We start from the raw sequence: 18,123 nt of genomic DNA on the forward strand, positions 1-18,123 counted from the left end.
GCATTTAAAAATGATGGGAGAAACCTGAGTGAGCCACCCCTATGCCTCCTAGACCAATGTGGGATGCAGGTGGAGCACTGGACACCTCCAGGGGTCTCAGTGGCAATTCCCTCCACCACTAGCATCCCTATAGGCAATGAACTGAAACCCAAACATCTTCAGGAACCCCAGTGAGCCCCGCCCCCCCCACCTACTCACTAGCTTACCAGGCAGGCAGAGCCCCAGAAACTTTCTGGGGCCTCAGTGGCCACTCCCAGCACCACTGGCACACCCATTGGAGAGGAGCTGAAACCAGGACAGAGTCAGCGGCCTTGGGGAATCAGCCCTAACCCCTCCCCTACCAGCATGGGAACGGGGCTGGGTCCTGGGCAACATCTAAAGCCTCGGCAACCATGATCTGCATACCCCCATCATTGTGGAAGATGAGCTAAACCCCGGACAGCTTTAGGAACACTAGTGAGCCTCCCACACACCTCCCCCACATGCCTGGGAGCCAACTGAATGCAAAAGAGTTTCAGAAGCATCTGCAACCCCACCTTGCCACCACACACCAGCAGAAGAGACACACTGAGCACTGGAGACCTTTGGATCCTAGCCCTGCTACGCCCACACCATTGAGAGAATGAGGCTAAGCTCCAGGGGACCTCTGGATCTTCATAAATGACAAAACAAAGGAGGAACATGCAGTCTCTGTCCACTGTTCCACCACAATAAGTCCAGGAGATATCAATACAAAGGACACTGGAAGTAATATACCTGAAATTTCTGAAATGATAACAACTGAAGTAAAGAAACAACTCAACCAGGCCATAGAAGAAATCAGATCAGAAATAAACTCTCAGGAATAAAAAGGAAATAACAACAATAATGAAAGAATTCCTCAGCACATACAAAGAAGATATTGCTAAGAAAATAGAGGTACATCAGCAACTCATGGAAACCTTGCATGAATAATATTGAAAAGAGGTAGAATCCATGAAACAGATTCAAACAAATATCCAGGAAATTTAAAAACTTGTCAAAATCTGGTCAAATCACTTGAATGGAGCCAAAGACACTCTCAGATCTTGAAGACAGCATTGCCATTAACAAACGTGAAAGGAAGGATCTGTTAAAAACAACAAAGAACCAGGAAATAACAATTCAACAACTGCAAGATGAAGCAAACAAAAATAATGTAAGATTAATAGATGTCAATGAAACACCAGGGGTCAACACAAATGACACAAAAAGAATATTTGCAGAAATAATAGCAGAAAATTTCCCAGTCATGGAAAAAGAATTGAACATGCAGATAAATAAAGCATATAGCAATCCAATTATGCATAAACAAAGTAAATCTACACACAGACATGTAATGATTAAGATCCCAGAAACTCAACAAAGATCAGAATATTTGTTTGCTTGGATTTTTTTTTGTTGTTTTTTTTTTTTTTTTTTTTTTGGTTTTTCTCCAGTACCGGGAACCGAACTCATGACCTTGTGCGTGCCAGGTGGGCGCTTTTGCCGCTGAGCTAAATCCCCAGCCCCAAAGATCAGAATATTAAAAGCCATTAGAGAAAAGAAACAGATCGGAAAGCCCATCAGAGTCACAGCAGATTTCTCAACACAAACCATAAGGTAAGAAGAGCTTTGAGTGAAGAATTTCAGGTACTCAAAGAAAACAGCTTCCAACCCAGACTGATGTACCCTACAAAATTATCCTTCAAAATTAAGGGAGAAATAAAATACTTTCATGATAAAGAAAAACTGAAGAAATTCATGAGGACCAAATCAATCTCACAAAGAGTACTAAAAGATATTCTAGAAAGACATAAAAGAGACCACAACATCAAGAACAACAACAGAAAGGAACCGCCAAGCAGAGCCAGCAATTAAACAGAGGGAAAAAGGAGGATCCAACAGCAGGAAAATAGCATGACAAAGATAAGCCAATATACACCAGTTATAACCATCGTTGCAAAAGGTCGCAATTCACCAACCAAAAGAAGCAGACTGGCAGAGTGGATCAAGAAAGAAATTCCAACTGTATGCTGTGTGTGTAAGAAACACATTCAGGGCTGTGGATTTAGCTCAGTGGCACAGCACCTGCCTGGCAAGCACAAAGTTGTGAGTTTGATTCCCGGCACCAGGAAAAAAAAAATAGAAACACATTTAACTCAAACAAAATTCATAGACTGAAAATTAAAGATTGGAAAACAATACTCCACATAACAGGAACCCAGAAAAAAGAGGATGTACCTATTTTGTTTGCAGAAAATGTGAACTTCAAACCAAGAACAATCAAAAGAGAAAAAGAAGGTCACTACATGCTTGTGAGGGGAAAACTTCAAGATGAAGAGAAAACAATCATAAACATTTATGCGCCAAATATAGGAGCACCCAACTATATTTTCACAGACATGAAAAATGCAGCAATGCAATCATAACAGGGGATTTTAACACCCCATTGCAACAAAGAGATAGATCAACTAGACAAAAAATCAGCAAAAAATTAATATAACTTGATAACAAAATCATACAGAGATCCAACCAAAAAAGAGAACTACAGGCCAAATTCTCTAATGAATATAGATGCAAAAATTCTCAATAAAATACTAGCAAACAGTATACAACAAATCATAAAGAAGATTATGCACCATGACCAAGTAGGATTCATTCCAGGAATGCAGGGATGATTCAGTATATGAAAATCAATTAATGTAACACACCATATCAACAGAGCTAAAGACAAAAATCACATGATCATCTCCATCGATGCAGAAAAAGCCTTTGACAGAGTCCAACACTCGTTCATGATAAAAAGCTAACAGAAAATAGGAATAGATGGTCTTTCCCTCAATCTGATCAAAGCAAACTATGACAAACCCATAGCTAACATAATACTAAATGGTCAAAAATTGAAAACTTTCACTTTAAAGACAGGAATAAGACAAGGATGTCCACTGTCACCACTTGTATTCAATATAGTTCTGGAAATATTAGGCAGAGCAATCAGACAAGAGAGAAAAATAAAAGGAATAAAGATAAGAAAGAAAAAGTGAAATTACCATTATTCTCAGGTGACATGATACTTTACATAGAATACCCCAAAAACTCCATCACAAAGCTTATAAATTTAATAACTAAATTCAGTAGTGTAGCTCGATACAAAGTCAACACTCAAAAATTAATAGTATTCCTGTAAATAAACAAATAGACTGAAAGAGAATTTAGGGAAAGCAACTTTTCACAGTAGCATCTAAAAAATGAAATACTTAGGAACCAACCTAACAAAAGAAGGAAAAGATGTATACAATGAAAATTATAGTACTCTGAAAAAAGATATCAAAGAGGATATCAGAAAATGGAAATATATTCCTTACTCATGGACAGGAAGAAACAACATTGTGAAAAGGACCATACTCCCAAAATTGTTGTACAGATTCAATGCAATCCCAGTTAAAATACCATTAGCATACCTACCAAATCTAGAGAAAGCAATCCTAAAATTCAACTGGAACCAGAAGAGGCCTAGAATAGAAAAAGCAATCCTGGGAAACAAAGGAAAGGCAGTAGACATCACAGTTCCTAGCTTAAAATTATACCACAAACTTACTGTGATAAAATGAGCATGGTATTGGCAAATACAACAGAGCTGAAGATCAAAGGAACAGATTACAAGATACAGACACAACTACAAACACACTCAGCCACCTTATCTTTGACAAAGGGGCCAAACAAGTTCACGGCAAGAAAGATAGCCTCTTTAATAAATGGTGCTGGAAAAACTGGCTTTCCGCATGCCAAAGACTAAAACTAAAACCATGTCTATCGCCATGCACTAAAGTAAAGTAAAAATAGATCAAAGATATAAATATTAAAACAGAAACACTAAATCTACTGAAGAGAAAGTAGGTGGAAATCCTGAAGACATATGTGTAGGCAGAGTTCATGAACAAAGTCAAACTGCACAGGATATAATTCAAAAAAATCAACAACTGGGACCTCATCTTATTGGAAAGTTTTTGTAAGTCAAAAGAAATCACAAGCAGAGTAAAAAGAAAACCCATGAATTGGGAAAAAATTTTAGCCAACTGCCCCCCAGACAAAGGACTTCTATCTAAAACATATAAAGAATTTTTTAAAAATCAGACCCCTAAAATTCAAAGTCCCAATACAAAAATGGGCATCTGAGATGAATACACTTCTCAGGTGAAGAAATATTAATGGTGAATAAATATGTAAAAAATGTTCAATATCTTTAGTCATTCAAGAAATGCAAATTTAAACAACACTGAGATTCCATCTCACCCCAGAAACAATGGCTCTCATCAGGAAATCAACCAATAAATTCTGGAGAGGCTGTTGTGAAAAATGAAACCTGCTCCATTGCTGTTGGAAGTGTAGATTGGCAAAACCACTGCGGAAATCAATTTGGAGATTCCTCACAAAACTTGGATTAGAAGTCCCATTTAACGCAGCTATTCCCCTTCTGAGTATTTTCCCAGAAGTATTAAAAACATAGTACCTCAGTGATATATGCACATCCATGTTTTCAGCAGCACAATTTGTTATAGCTAAATCTTGAAAAGAACCCAAGTGCTCGTCAACTGAGGAATGGATAAAAAAGATGTTGTATTTGTATACAGTGGAGTATTACTCAGCTATTTAAAAAGATAAATTCGAAGCTTTTGTAGGTAAATGGATGCAACTAGTGGGTATACTCATAAGTGAAATAAGTCAGACCCACATGTGTAAACATCATATTGTGTCCCTGGTGTACAAACCTGAAAGAGTAAGTAAAACTCAAAAGGTACAACAGATGATATGAAAGTGAAAGAAATTGCTCAAAGGAAGGAAAGACTGGGATGAGGGAAAGAAGAAAAAGAAATAAAGAAGGAAGCTATATATATACATATATATATGTATATATATATATATATAGAGAGAGAGAGAGAGAGAGATGGATAGCTAGAATAACTGTACTGCTGATGTCTGATGTTATATTGATAGGAATAGTTAATGCTTAAAATTTTTTTATATTTTGACCAATTTTGCATGCTTATATCTGGTAACCTGAGCAACGGATTTGAAGACAACAATATGCAATGGATAAACCATTGGTGAATTCCTACCATCTTATCTAGTGAAACTTTGTATTATCTCTAATGTTTTATTTAATAATTTTTTATTCTCTTTAATGCTTTGAACAATCTTCCATTCTTACATGTGGTAATCTGACCAACGTAGTTGAAGACAACAATGTGTAATAAAACAACCACTGTTAATTCCTATCATTTTGTTTTCAAACCCTGTATCACTTTTAAAGTTCTTGCTTTGTTTTGTTTATGTCTGTTATGTTGGTACCTTGCTATTGTTTTCATTTTTACTACTCTCTTTAAAATAAAAAAATAATAAATAATACAAATAGAAATGATTGATGGGTAGAATTGGAATGAAATAAATTAATGTGAGAAATGATCACACATGATTCCAAGGCACTGACCAGTGGATAATTACAAATTCAAATTTACTAAATTTATACCTTTCAGAGTATTTCAAAATACTCTGTCATTTTACTTATGCAAAAAACCTGATATTAAAGAAAGTATAATATTTATTTACTAATTTAATAAAATAAATGGTCAAATGGTAGATTTAAATTCTAAATACACTTTTTATAACTGAAATGAAGTAGTTTAGTACATGTATAATTAGAGTTCCAATCTCCAAACAACACCAAAAGATTTATTGCTCTTTTAAGCCACCATCTTTGCTAGGCTAGACTATTGTACTTACCATGAATCATGGTTCCATATCTTTACTTTGCACATAAATCCTTACTGAACTAAAAAATCAGCTTTTAAAAGAAGTCAAATCCCCTGGCAACTTACTAAAATAACTTCATTCTAGCTCTGAAAATGAATCCAGATCAATAGGAACAAAGTAAATGCTCAGTCAAGCAAGTGCTATATTCAAAATGGTGGGAGATTTCAGAGTGTTTTTTTAATTTGCCTTTGTCACACTACTTTCAAGCTGGCAAATGAGAGGATTTTGAAGAAGTACAGCCCTAATCCCCAGTCTCTTCTGCAAACAAGAAGTACACTGGATTTGACATGAGTTTACAGTAATCTAATCTGTCCTGGGAGCTGCCTGAGAGATTGATCTCTTTATCTCCTAATGTGGAATTCAGACAACCAAAGGAAGCCCTGTTCCTATCTCTTGCTACCGGAAATGGTGGGAAGCAGTTGGCAAGGCTTTTGAAATGTTTAGGAGGCTGCTGACCCCCAGAAACTTGGAGAAATAGATTACTGATTGAGGAATATAACTGAACAGCTAAAGACTCTGGAAGAAGTAGAAGTGAAACTTAGGAAAATTAAGATATCTAAGCAAAGCCATCTAGTACATAGGCCCAGGAAAGATATAGAAAAGTTCCAAGAGACCTTAAAATTTAAAGTCAAGCTGAATAGTTTAAATCCTCAACTGCACAGAGCCAGAATACAAGGACTGGAAGAGATTTTCCCCCAAATAATCAATGTAAAAAAAAATCCCAGTGTACTAAAAGGAACAGAAAATATTGCCCATTCAAGGGAAATGTAATTCTGTGATTTTTGTTGTTGTTGTTGTTGTTGTTGTTGTTGTTGTTGTCTTTTTTGAAGCAAGGTCTCGCTATGAAGTTCAGCCTGGAGTTAAGCTCACTTTGTAGCCCAGGCTGGTCTCGAACTTGCAACAATCCTCCTGCCTCAGCTTCCTGAGTGCTGGGATTACAGGTGTGCTCCACCACATCTGGCAAGAAATGTAATTCTTAAGAAAATGTCCCCAAAGACGTGCATGAATTGGATTTTCTAGAAAAGCCTTTAACACAGTTATTTTAGATTCCATTCAAGTCTCATGGTAACCATAAAGAACAAAAATGTCCAGTAGACTGACAAAAGATGAACAAAAATGATCAAAGCACACCACTGCAGAAACTGAAGACATCACAAGGCATGACATAAGAGACCAAGAAAGAAACTGCAAAACAAGGAGAAAAAAACTACAAATTGTAATAGTAAGTTCTTAACTATCAATAATTACTTGAGTTACTTAAATTCTCCAAACATAAGATAGAATGGCTAAATAAATTAAAAATAATCGAACTGTGTGTGGTGACACACATCTGTGAACATACAATAAAGACACTGAGGCTGGAGAACAGTAAGTTCTAGGCCACTCTGGGCAACTTAGATAAAAATAAACATGATAAACATGATAATAACATGTCTAAAAATAACATGATAATAAATAATAACAGTAATAATAATAAAGGAACTGGGAGTGTAGCTCAGTGGTAGTGCTTGCCTAGGATGTGTCCAGCCCTGGATTTTTTATCGAGTGCTAAAAAAAAAAAACTAAGATCCAAAAATATAGTGCCTACGAGACTCACTTTGACTTTAAGACAATAAATCAACTGAAATTGAAAACATAGTAAAATATATTGTGTGCAAAGTGAAACCAAACAAAAGCAGGAATGCCTATACCTTGATTAGACAAATTAGACTTTCAGTAGAAATCTATAACAAAATACAAATAAATTCATTACATACTGATAGGCCAGTTCATCAAGAAGATATAATAATTCTACAGGTGTATGCCCTCAACATTTGAGCATTTAAATACAGTACAATCTTGGAAAATGTAAAGGAAAATAAATAAATTAACCTGTACTTACCTTTGAAAACCTTCATGGCTGGTGTGAGGAAGACAAGAGAGAGGCAGGTTATGGTATAGGACAAATTTTACTATTACTAATGGGATAATTGCTATCCATTGGCTCAATGGAATCTTTTTCTTTTTGTGCAGTTTTAGCAAAGAACCTATCCAATCACACTTGCTTTTGCCTCTTCCTGAGGATTTTGTGAAAATGTGACATTACATTGCCATTAGTTTTACCGCTTGCACCTTTAGAGGTTTAATCAGATGGTGTTGAATTTTGTACTATTTCCAACATTTTACACATTTCCTTAATCTCATTTGAAGTGAGAGATTCTTTCATCTTTTTCTGATCCTCCTCTGCACATGATATCTCCTCCATAACTTCTTGCTATTGGGAGATGTTCACCCACAATCCCACAGCAGGAAAGACAGCACAAGAAGAACCATGGGCTCAACTGCAGTTATGTGATGTTCCACATCACAAACAACTCATATTGCAAGTTTAGCAAGTTAAAATTTATTAGAAATGCTTGCTTATCTTGTGGAACAGTCACGGAACTTGTTACTCACAGTCCAAATTTTACTCTATGTAAAGTAAATATTTAAAAAGCTGATGTGAGAAATAAGTAGCAGTTATAATAGATAGTAGTAGATTTCACTAACCCACATTCAACAATGTGAGGATCATCCAGACAGAAAATCAGTAAGGAAAAAGTACTTGAATAATATCATAGAACTAATGAACCAAATTGATATATTTAGAAACATTCCATCGAGTAGCATTATCCTTTCAAGAGAATACAGGAAATGTTCCAGTATAAATCATACATTATGCCACAAAACAAGTCTTGACGAATTAAGATGGAAATCATGTAAAGTTTCTATTTCAAATACTATAATATAAAACTGAAAATCAATAACAGGAAGAAAATTAGAAAATTCACAATTATGTGGCATTTTTAACAATCCACGCTTGACAAACCAATGCGCCAATGAAGAAATCAAAATGATAAATAAAAAAAGTTTCAAGCAAAAAATGGAAATACAGCATACCAAAATTTATGGGATGCAGCAAAATCAGTTCTGCTATAGTATGCACAAATTCATGTTAATATCTGGACATAAGGCCTTTGTTACATGCACTCTTGAGAGTGAGGCCTCCATGTTGTAATTTATGGCTCCATCGGAGGAGAAACTGAACCCCAAGCTAGTAAGCTTGCCCTGCCTCTCTATGTGATGCGCTCTGCCTCATTTGTGATGTCCTCTGGCTAACTATGTGATGCCCTCTGCAGTGTTATGATGCACCAAATACTGGCAGTTTTCTATGCAATGGTCTTGGAATTCCCAGCTTCCTAAACCACAAGCCAAAAAAAAACTTCTATCTTTCTAAATTTCATGATCTCAAGTAATTTATTGTAGCAAAGGAAAATGAACTAAAATAAGTTCTAAGAAAGAAGTCAATAGCAATAAATGCCTACCTTAAGAAGCAGAAAGATAGAAAATAAACCACCTAACTTTACAACAACCACAAGAAGCTAGAAAAAACTAAGCCTCCAGTTACCAGATGGAAGGAAATAACAAAGATTAGTAGAGGTATAAATGGAAAACATTTACAAAGACAATAGGAAATATAAAAATGAAGCTAAGAGTTGATCTTTTGAAAAAGCAAAATTGACAAGTCTATGGATAAACCAGAGAAAAGTGAGGATTAAATTAAATTACAAATGAAAGAAGAAACATTGCACTAATATCATAGAAAGATAAAAAACATAAGAGACTATTATGAATTAGATGAAAAATATTGGCTAACCTAGAAAAAAATATAAATTCCTAGACACATACAACTTACCATGACTGTAACATGAAGAAATGGAAAATTTGGAAAACCTGATAATGAGTAAAGATGTTGAGGAAGTAATCAAAAACATCCCAATCATAAAGCAGTAAGTCAAAAATTCAATGTGGTAAATAAATTTGAGGCTCTTCTCATCTATTTAAAAAACAAACAAAAACAAAAAGAAGCAGCTAGAGTATTCATCATCATAATTGATTGACATTATTAAATAAAATTAGAAAGAAAAAGAAATTAAGAAAACAGTTCTTTTTAAAGCAATATCAAAGGTCATGATAAAGAATAAATTTATGTCCACTGAGAAGTAGATAACATTGATAAAATAAATAAAATTTCTCATAAGCAGAAGGACATATTATGTTCATAGATCCAAAGACATATTATGAATATTAAATATTAACACATGTCACAACATAGCTGAATCTCAAAAACATTATGCTGATAGAAGCCAATTGCAAAAGGGTCCATGTTATATGATTACGTTTATAGTCAGTATCAAGAATAGGTAAATACATAGTGACAGCAAGTGAATCGGTAATTGTCTGTTGTTGGGATGGAAAAATGTGGTATGGCTGATGGTTGTATGGATGATTTTTAAGGTGAAAAACTGTTCTTAAATAAGATTGTGAGTTGGTCTGAAGGCTGTGGGTTATTATTATTGTTAAACTGATTAAATAGGATTGTGGTGTTGTTTAAATAAGGCTGTCATATCTTAAATCCCACTGAATTATACACTTTTAATTTGTGAATTCTATAATGTCAATCATATTGCAATAAAATTATTTAATGTCAACACAGATTACTGTTATTCTTTAAAAACAAATGTTTTCCTGAGAATTATTTTGACCAAGTCATTTAGTCTTACCAGCACTCATTTTCCTCAGGTAAAAATATCATTTGTATTGGTGTATGGTAATATGATGTTTAGTTTCTTCAGCTATTAAATTTTCATTATTTATTTTTAAAACAACCAAAGTCCACAAATACTAAGATTGATGGACAAAACTACCAAATCACCTTGGAGATGAATATGGCTACAATCTTGTCCCATGAGTGGGGTTAATATGAAAGTGAGCTGTGGTATCCTGGTATAATCAACTCTTGCTAGTTTCCTTAATCTCACTTTAACTTTTAATATGATATTGCCAAGATGTTCCAAAACAGAGCTGATTCAAATTACTTATTATTCTCTAGAATCTCTGCAATTTAAACTGATTCTTCTAGATAGCTTGGGACTACACTATCCTTAAGGCAACTGGTGTAAGAGAGACCAAAGGTAGATATCTCCGTTATATATTCTGAGGAACAAACTCAAGACAATTGCTTGCTTGCTTATAGTTTCATAGCTATAAAGACTATCAAGATGATCATGGGTTCCATTCTATACTAATCCAATAGTGTTGGTAAGACAGTTTAATCAAAGTGTTGGTGGCAAACATTCATAGACACTGCTTCATCAGGGTGCCTTGATTTCCTGCAGATCTCCTTTAATGGACTAAAAGAAAGATTGAGTAAGTGATGCTCTAAGGATTCTCTGAAAACACTATTTTACTGTTTCAGATTAAGTTGACTTGAAGAGGTCCTGTATAATATAAATAGGAATACATGGCTTTTTAAAAGATATTGTGAGGTTAGTAGTTGACCTCCAATCTTCTCTCATTGAGTACTACATGCTATTTCCTCTTCAAATACCTTGTGATAACTGTGAATACTTTATATGAAATGTCTACCTGTTCAGAGCATTGTGAACATTAAATGGAAAGGGATATATAAAATGATAATGGTGTTTGGTATTTGGTAATCTTTCAACAAATGGTAAATATTATTTTAATTACCATTAATAAGAACATTCAAGGGATAAGAAAATACAAACAGTAATGAATGAAAGGGGGAATTTTGGAGGATATTAATGGAGTGATTTAAAGTTACTTTAAGCATAGTTTGTAAAAAAACAAACAAAAATTAATTGATTCTCAATAGAAAATGACTATTAATCATGATGCTTGAATGCCTCTTTTGTTAGGGTCAGGTGCTAGAGGGGTACTTCCTCTACTACATTATTGCTTTTCATTTTGAAGTAAAAAACTGTAAGACAGGGGCTGGGGATTTAGCTCAGCGGCACAGCGCCTGCCTGGCAAGTGCAAGGTAGTGAGTTCGATTCCCAGTACCGGAAAAAAAATAAAACAAAAGACAGTAAGACAGTAAATAAAAGAAAGTTATTAAATTGGTAGAAAATAGACTAGAAGCATCTTAAAGCCTAATAAACTGTAAGTACTGTGATTAAACATGTAAAAGCTGTAGGCAGTAGCAAGGAAAATGACAAACATCGATGTCTGGTTATTTAAATTCTCTAAAACAGAAATTTAGAAGAAAGATCTATGGCCAGAAGAGATTTTCTGAGGTTGACATATATCTCAGTGTTAAAGAGTTTATTTGAAGCATATTTAAAGAACTGAGTATGTGAAACAGTAAATAAATAAAACTTATTTTGTTTACAGCCCTAACATTGCTTATCACTGTAAATGTCTTTCTTCTATCAATACTTTACAAAATTCTAATTGACTAATATTCCACTTAATGTTTAATAAAGCATTAGAATCTTTTAGAAAAATAACTGTTATCTCAGTTACTGTAGACTCTGATTTCTCAGTCATTGATACACAGATAAATGATTGACTTGCCTGGATATGTACCCCAAAAGACACCGCTCATCTAGTGACACAGTAGCAAACATTACAGGAGTAATTTATATTCAAGAGGATGATCCTAGCTAATTTAATTGTGTTTTAGATATAGGAAATGCCATACTTCCCATAAAGCTACCACTTCCTGAACAAAATTATTTTAAATGACAAGGAGAAACTTTCATCATATAAAAATGATTGCATTTCAATTTTTATTTTCTTTTCCTGTTTTTGAGACAGGGTTTGGCTATGTAGTACAGGCTGGTCTTCTACTCACTTACGTAGCCCAAGCTGGCCTCTAACACGTGGTGACCCTTCTGTCTCGGCCTCCCGAGTGCTGGGACTACAGGTGTGCACCACCACCGATCCGAGCACATTTCATTTTTAAAAACATTTCATCACATTTGAACATGGCAAACTAAACAAAAGATTCCTCCAGGAGTTGATCCCAACCACCACTTTGAATCAAAAATTTCATATTACTTTAAAATGGGAGATAAAAGACCCAAGCCATGATCCTAACCAGGTACACAGTTCTGTAAACCAAACACAACTTTAAAAATTTTGTAAAATAAATATGCACATTACCTGGTAATTGTTTTGGTTTTGTGATAATCTCAATTGGTTTGATGATGAAAAATTTGGAGAAAAATTACTCCGTAATGGATTTGTATTACTGTACAATGTACTAGATGCTGTGTGTAATGAGTTTCGTGGTGTCAAATGGTAGTCTCTGTTCTGATATAGTACATTGTCTGACAAATCTCTAATATTCACCATTTGTGAATTTGGTATATTTCTTCCTGGTCCAGGCAAAGTTGTACTTTGGTTCTCATTTCGAAGGGAACTGCCACTTTCATAAAATCTTGAGTAGCTTGGTATTTGTGCTCCCATTAATGCCAGCTCCTCCTCTCTGGCATATTCATCCTCAGCATCTCCAGTCTCCATTGCAATGGACAAACAAATTCCTTCTGCTGTGCTTGGAGCCTTCTGCGTGGCACTTCCTCCAAGAATTTTCTGGGGGTAATCGCTTACTGCCAATGAAAACACTTCACGAATTTCCAAATTTTGTGTTCTACAATAAGGATCTCTAAGAGCTGGCTTTTGCCCACATAAATTATGTGATGCCATACTTATATGTTCAGGCTTATATGACCTTTGAAGCCCAACTGGTTCAATTTTGCAAGGTCGGTGGCACACAGATGGCTTTTCAGGTACTGTCATTTCAGAAGCTTGCACTGAAGAGCTTCCATAGTTTTTCTTTGTGTGATTATATACTGAGTTTCCAGCATTTAGCACACTTGTCTGTCTTGACAAAATAATTGTTTTTTCACCTAGGAGCAGGGAGGCATTTTTACAGTGTGCTACTTGTCTTTGAACAGGAATATGCAACTGAAACTCATTATCATTTTTACTGGTTGTTTTCTGAATAGGAATTTTATGTGCTTCTGTAATCTGCGTATTTGTATGTTTAGTTGTCCCTTGCTTACTCTGTGAACTGGCTGGACTGTATATACCTGTTAGAATGACATCATTATTGGCTGAAGTCCAAGAAGACTGTTGGCTTGAAGGTCGAACACTGTTAACCACATTTCTGACTGTAAGGTCTGGAGCTGCCAAGGAGGTACCCGAAAGTGTTCCAGCTGTTCCTGATTCAGAATTCTTACTACTCATTTTTCTTCGCTTATTGCCAACCCACGTCTGAAAGAATAAAAATAATATTATGAAATACACTTTAAAATCATGAAGACAAACAATTTTTTATAGAATCAAAGCCTATACAAAGGTAAAAAGAACACAGAATAAAAGAATATTGTCAAGTATAAGATCAAATATGATTAAGGATTCACCAAAAACATATTTAAGATCTCTGAGAACAGTGTTTTATTTCTCTTCTCTTTCACAAAACCTCTGCCATGAGTATGAATAATGAATTCTCTAAATATTTATATCCATTAATCTAGTAATTATGCATTTCCATGAATTTAGCCTAAAAAGTGGTCACTAATATATGCAACATTTATATGTATTGATGTTTATCAAATTTTGGAGGCATATAAAAGGAGGTAGGCTCTTCAATTTCATTAGGAAACATTCACCACAGTATTAACTAAATACACATTTGCAATCTTCAGATTTATGACTTATGTTGAGTTCATATCACTTAATTTTATACTGCTACAAACTTATATCATATTTAAAATACTCATTATAATAAATCATTTTGTAATATTCCTCTTTGTGAATATGCTTTTGTACTATTAGTTCACTAGAATTCAATACTTAGAAAAGAAATTGCTAGTGTATATGTCCAAGTGCCCTCCAACATCCAAGAATATTGTTGCTTCACACCCTGACTACTTTGCATTTTTGAGAAATTTTTACTAGCCTGGGAATTAATAAAAGATAAATAATTGCTCTTTGTATTTGATGTTCTATGGGTATTATATTATTTTTATAGAATTTTATTTGTTATCTTTATTTTTATATTAAGGTGTTTTGACTTATAAAAGTAATTTGTAAAAGCAATCTTCTACTAAAGAGAACAACACTTCAGACATTGCAACAATTTTTCTTTTTGTCATTAATTCATGGTAGTATTTTTTTCTTTTTTCAGATCATTTTCTTTATTAGTACTTATTTGTAGTACACGATATTTACACTCCTTGTGGGACTTGATATGTAATATGTCTTAATTCCTTTTTTCATCTCCTTTCCCTTCCTTTCCTCCCCCACCTTCATTCATCTCTTGATTCTCTTGCTTTTTTGTACATTTGTAATACATAATGTTTACCTTCCTTGTGTGGAGTTGCTACATGTGCATAAAATATTTTAGTTCCTTGTTTTCAACCCCTTTCCTTTACCTTCCTCCCCTATGTCCTGATATCCTCCCCACTGGAGAAAGATCACCCTACTTTCTAATGAATAGCATTTTCTTCTTTACACCTTACTTATAAAACTTTATAAAATAAATACATATTGTTTCTATAAACAGTAAAATATTAATGAAAATATAACTGGCATTTTGCCTTTCATTATGAAATATCACTATTGTATTGAATTATGGCTTTTCTTAAAATACACAATTAGAAACCCTACATTCTGTACTGTGATTGCCAAACTTTACAATTATTACAGGATTCATAACAACTGCCAAACTACCAAAATGTATTAATACATTAAGATTTAAACAAAATAAATAAAACATTAAATCAACTAGTTTTGCATAAATGTGGTACAGATTTTTGTAGCTCTCCTATGATGTGTTTTGGAAAATGAAATAAATTAGCTAATTTTCAATGTCTATCAATGTAACACATAACTATACATAATATTAGTGCTGCTGCAATACTGTAAATTAAACCTACCATGTTATTGACTCTCCCTTTATATGTTCTTTATGTGTATTTGTTCCTTTAGTTTGAGTTATTTTTGAAATTGTATAAATGAAGAAAGTGTGGTTCAGAAGTAATAAGTAGTTTCTGGAAAGATATTTTGTGTGTTAATAGCTGAGCAAAGATTCAAAGTCAATTCTATTCCATTTCTATTTGACTTGAGCTAGGAGGGTTTTAAACTCACTCTGCTTTACCTTCTTAAAACAGAAGGAGGGATAATTACAAGCCAAAGGAAAGAGAAGTATAAATGTCACAAGAGAGAAGGGAGGAAAAATTAAAAATTTTAAACAATATATTCAAAAGAAATATTTAAAAATAAGTGTTTTAAATAAATTGAATTTCTACTAGTGTGAATTTTACATACATTCAAAATAAGTTTCTGGGGGCTGGGGATTTAGCTCAGCGGCAAAGCGCCTGCCTGGCAAGCGCAAGGTCGTGAGTTCGGTTCCCGGTACCGGAGAAAAACCAAAAAAAAAAAAAAAAAAACAAAAAAAAACAAAATAAGTTTCTGTATTATGGCTTTTCTAGTTTGATCAATATTGCATGTCTCTATTTATTTTCCTGAGAAACCACTTTGAAGATATCAATATGTAGTACAACAACCATTGTTAATTTCCTACCACTTTGTCTGTAACTCTGTATTGTTCGTATTGTTCTTATGCTATTTTGTAAATGGATCTCTGTTTGTTAATATGTTTTCTTCTTTTATTTTTAAAATAAATTTTAAAAAATCCAAAAACAAAAAAAGAAAGGCAAACAAAAACTGTGGAAAGCATGACGTATTTGTGCATAATTTTTTACAAAATATATACACATTACATTAAAATTTTAATAGAGAAGCAAAAAACTGGTAAAATTTAAAGAGCTATTATATTAAAAGATCACCTCCACACCATATTTCAAAAAACCCCACAAACTCCCAAGTTCTTAGCAAACATTACTTACCTAAACTCAGACAGTTTAAGAATTATCTTAGTACACTACTAATTTATGGCTTACTTACATAAGTTTTTATAGTTTACACATACAGATGTATATTTCATAGAGTTACTTAAGTAGTTTATTACATATTTCTATTATGTACCATAAAAAATAAAATGCAGTAGAATAATATGTACATATGAAACTCATCTGTCTTGTAACCTAAGAAACTCACTTGCTCAGAACACAGTCAATGTAGAAGTCATAGAAACTTGTAGTTCATTAATAGGACAACCCTTAACTTTAAAATCCACGTTTTATGATTTTATATATAATTTGAAAAAATTGGGTATCCTACTGTACATAAAACTACAAAGAGCAAAAGAGAAGGACATTTGCAATTAATTGAGGTTGCTGATGGTAGGCAGGGTGATAGACCTAAAACTAAACCTTTTCACTTAACATGGCTTATCAAAATGGAGAAAAAAATGAGACAAAATCAGGGTAAGAAATTACTAAATGGACAGTCTGAAGTTCTTTAATAAAATGAAAAATAATCCCACATACTTTATAAAGTTGTGAACATTATTTTGTAGCACAATATAATAATTACTTTCCATAATGAAGACCCTGAATCATGAAAAATTCTATTGAAGTAATTCTCTATTGAAGAAAGGTACAAATGTATATACTGGAGAAATATTCCCATTTAAAATGTTGAAGATAAAAAAGTATCCATTGCCTGAGGCATCTCAATATTTGAATTAATTTTACCAAAAGTTGTTTAGTTATGAGATCCAAAATCTACCAATGCTTATCAGATGTAAATGATTTGCACTGTAAATGTCTCAATGGTTAGAAGTGAAAAAAGGCCACACCAAATTGATATGATGAGAGATTTGGGATGAGGAGCTAAACAAAGTGACACTACATAGGGAAGAAAAGGGAAAGGTACTTGAATCCCCAATACTTGGTGTCCATAAAACTCACTTTTGGTTTTCTCTTAGAAACTTACTTTCTCTAAATATCTTCATTTTGCTATATCTCATTCCTTATTCTCTGTTCCTTCACCCCATTATGTTTATTTTTATTTGACTGTCTTAACTTTTTAAATTCTCTTTACATTGAGATCAGATGCTTAAGAAAGTGATACTTGAGTCCTTTTGAGGAAAGACATAATAAAAATTATACTAAAAATCATAAAGATCATTAACAAGTAGGACCTATAGATCTAGCAAAGTATAGGTGGTGGGGTTGAAGAGCGATAAGTCTCTTTTCCAGTGAATAAAAGAGCCACTGAAGTCATGTCAGGGTATAGATTAGGAAAACTAAATTTCTATACAATTTATGCTTTCGAGGATGGAGAAAATGACTGTGATTTACACAATCCCTTGAAACTATTTTTCCCTCTTTCAGCCAAATTTTTATTCTACAGTTTATGTTTAATACAAATAAATTCCATAATATGAGAAGTTATTATCTATAAAAGCATAAATACACTAACAGCATTTTTGTGATTCCACATTTTAAGAATTTATATCTTTCATTTTCATTGTTATTTTATATTTTCACACAATTTTGGGTGTAAATATCT

At 33.7% G+C, this 18,123-nt stretch overlaps 1 protein-coding gene across 1 annotated transcript in view; it reads right to left on the reverse strand.

Moving 5' to 3' along the window:
* Window positions 1-18,123, reverse strand: part of Hdx (highly divergent homeobox) — a 174,755-nt gene that overhangs the window by 127,571 nt on the left and 29,061 nt on the right. The window contains exon 3 of the mRNA XM_005410080.2: window positions 12,802-13,914. Within this exon, the coding sequence (XP_005410137.1) occupies window positions 12,802-13,914 (1,113 nt within the window). The remainder of the gene's footprint in view (window positions 1-12,801; window positions 13,915-18,123) is intronic.

This window comes from Chinchilla lanigera, unplaced genomic scaffold (assembly GCF_000276665.1).
Source record: "Chinchilla lanigera isolate Chin_1 unplaced genomic scaffold, ChiLan1.0 scaffold00128, whole genome shotgun sequence".
In the NCBI taxonomy this organism is placed as follows: domain Eukaryota; kingdom Metazoa; phylum Chordata; class Mammalia; order Rodentia; family Chinchillidae; genus Chinchilla; species Chinchilla lanigera.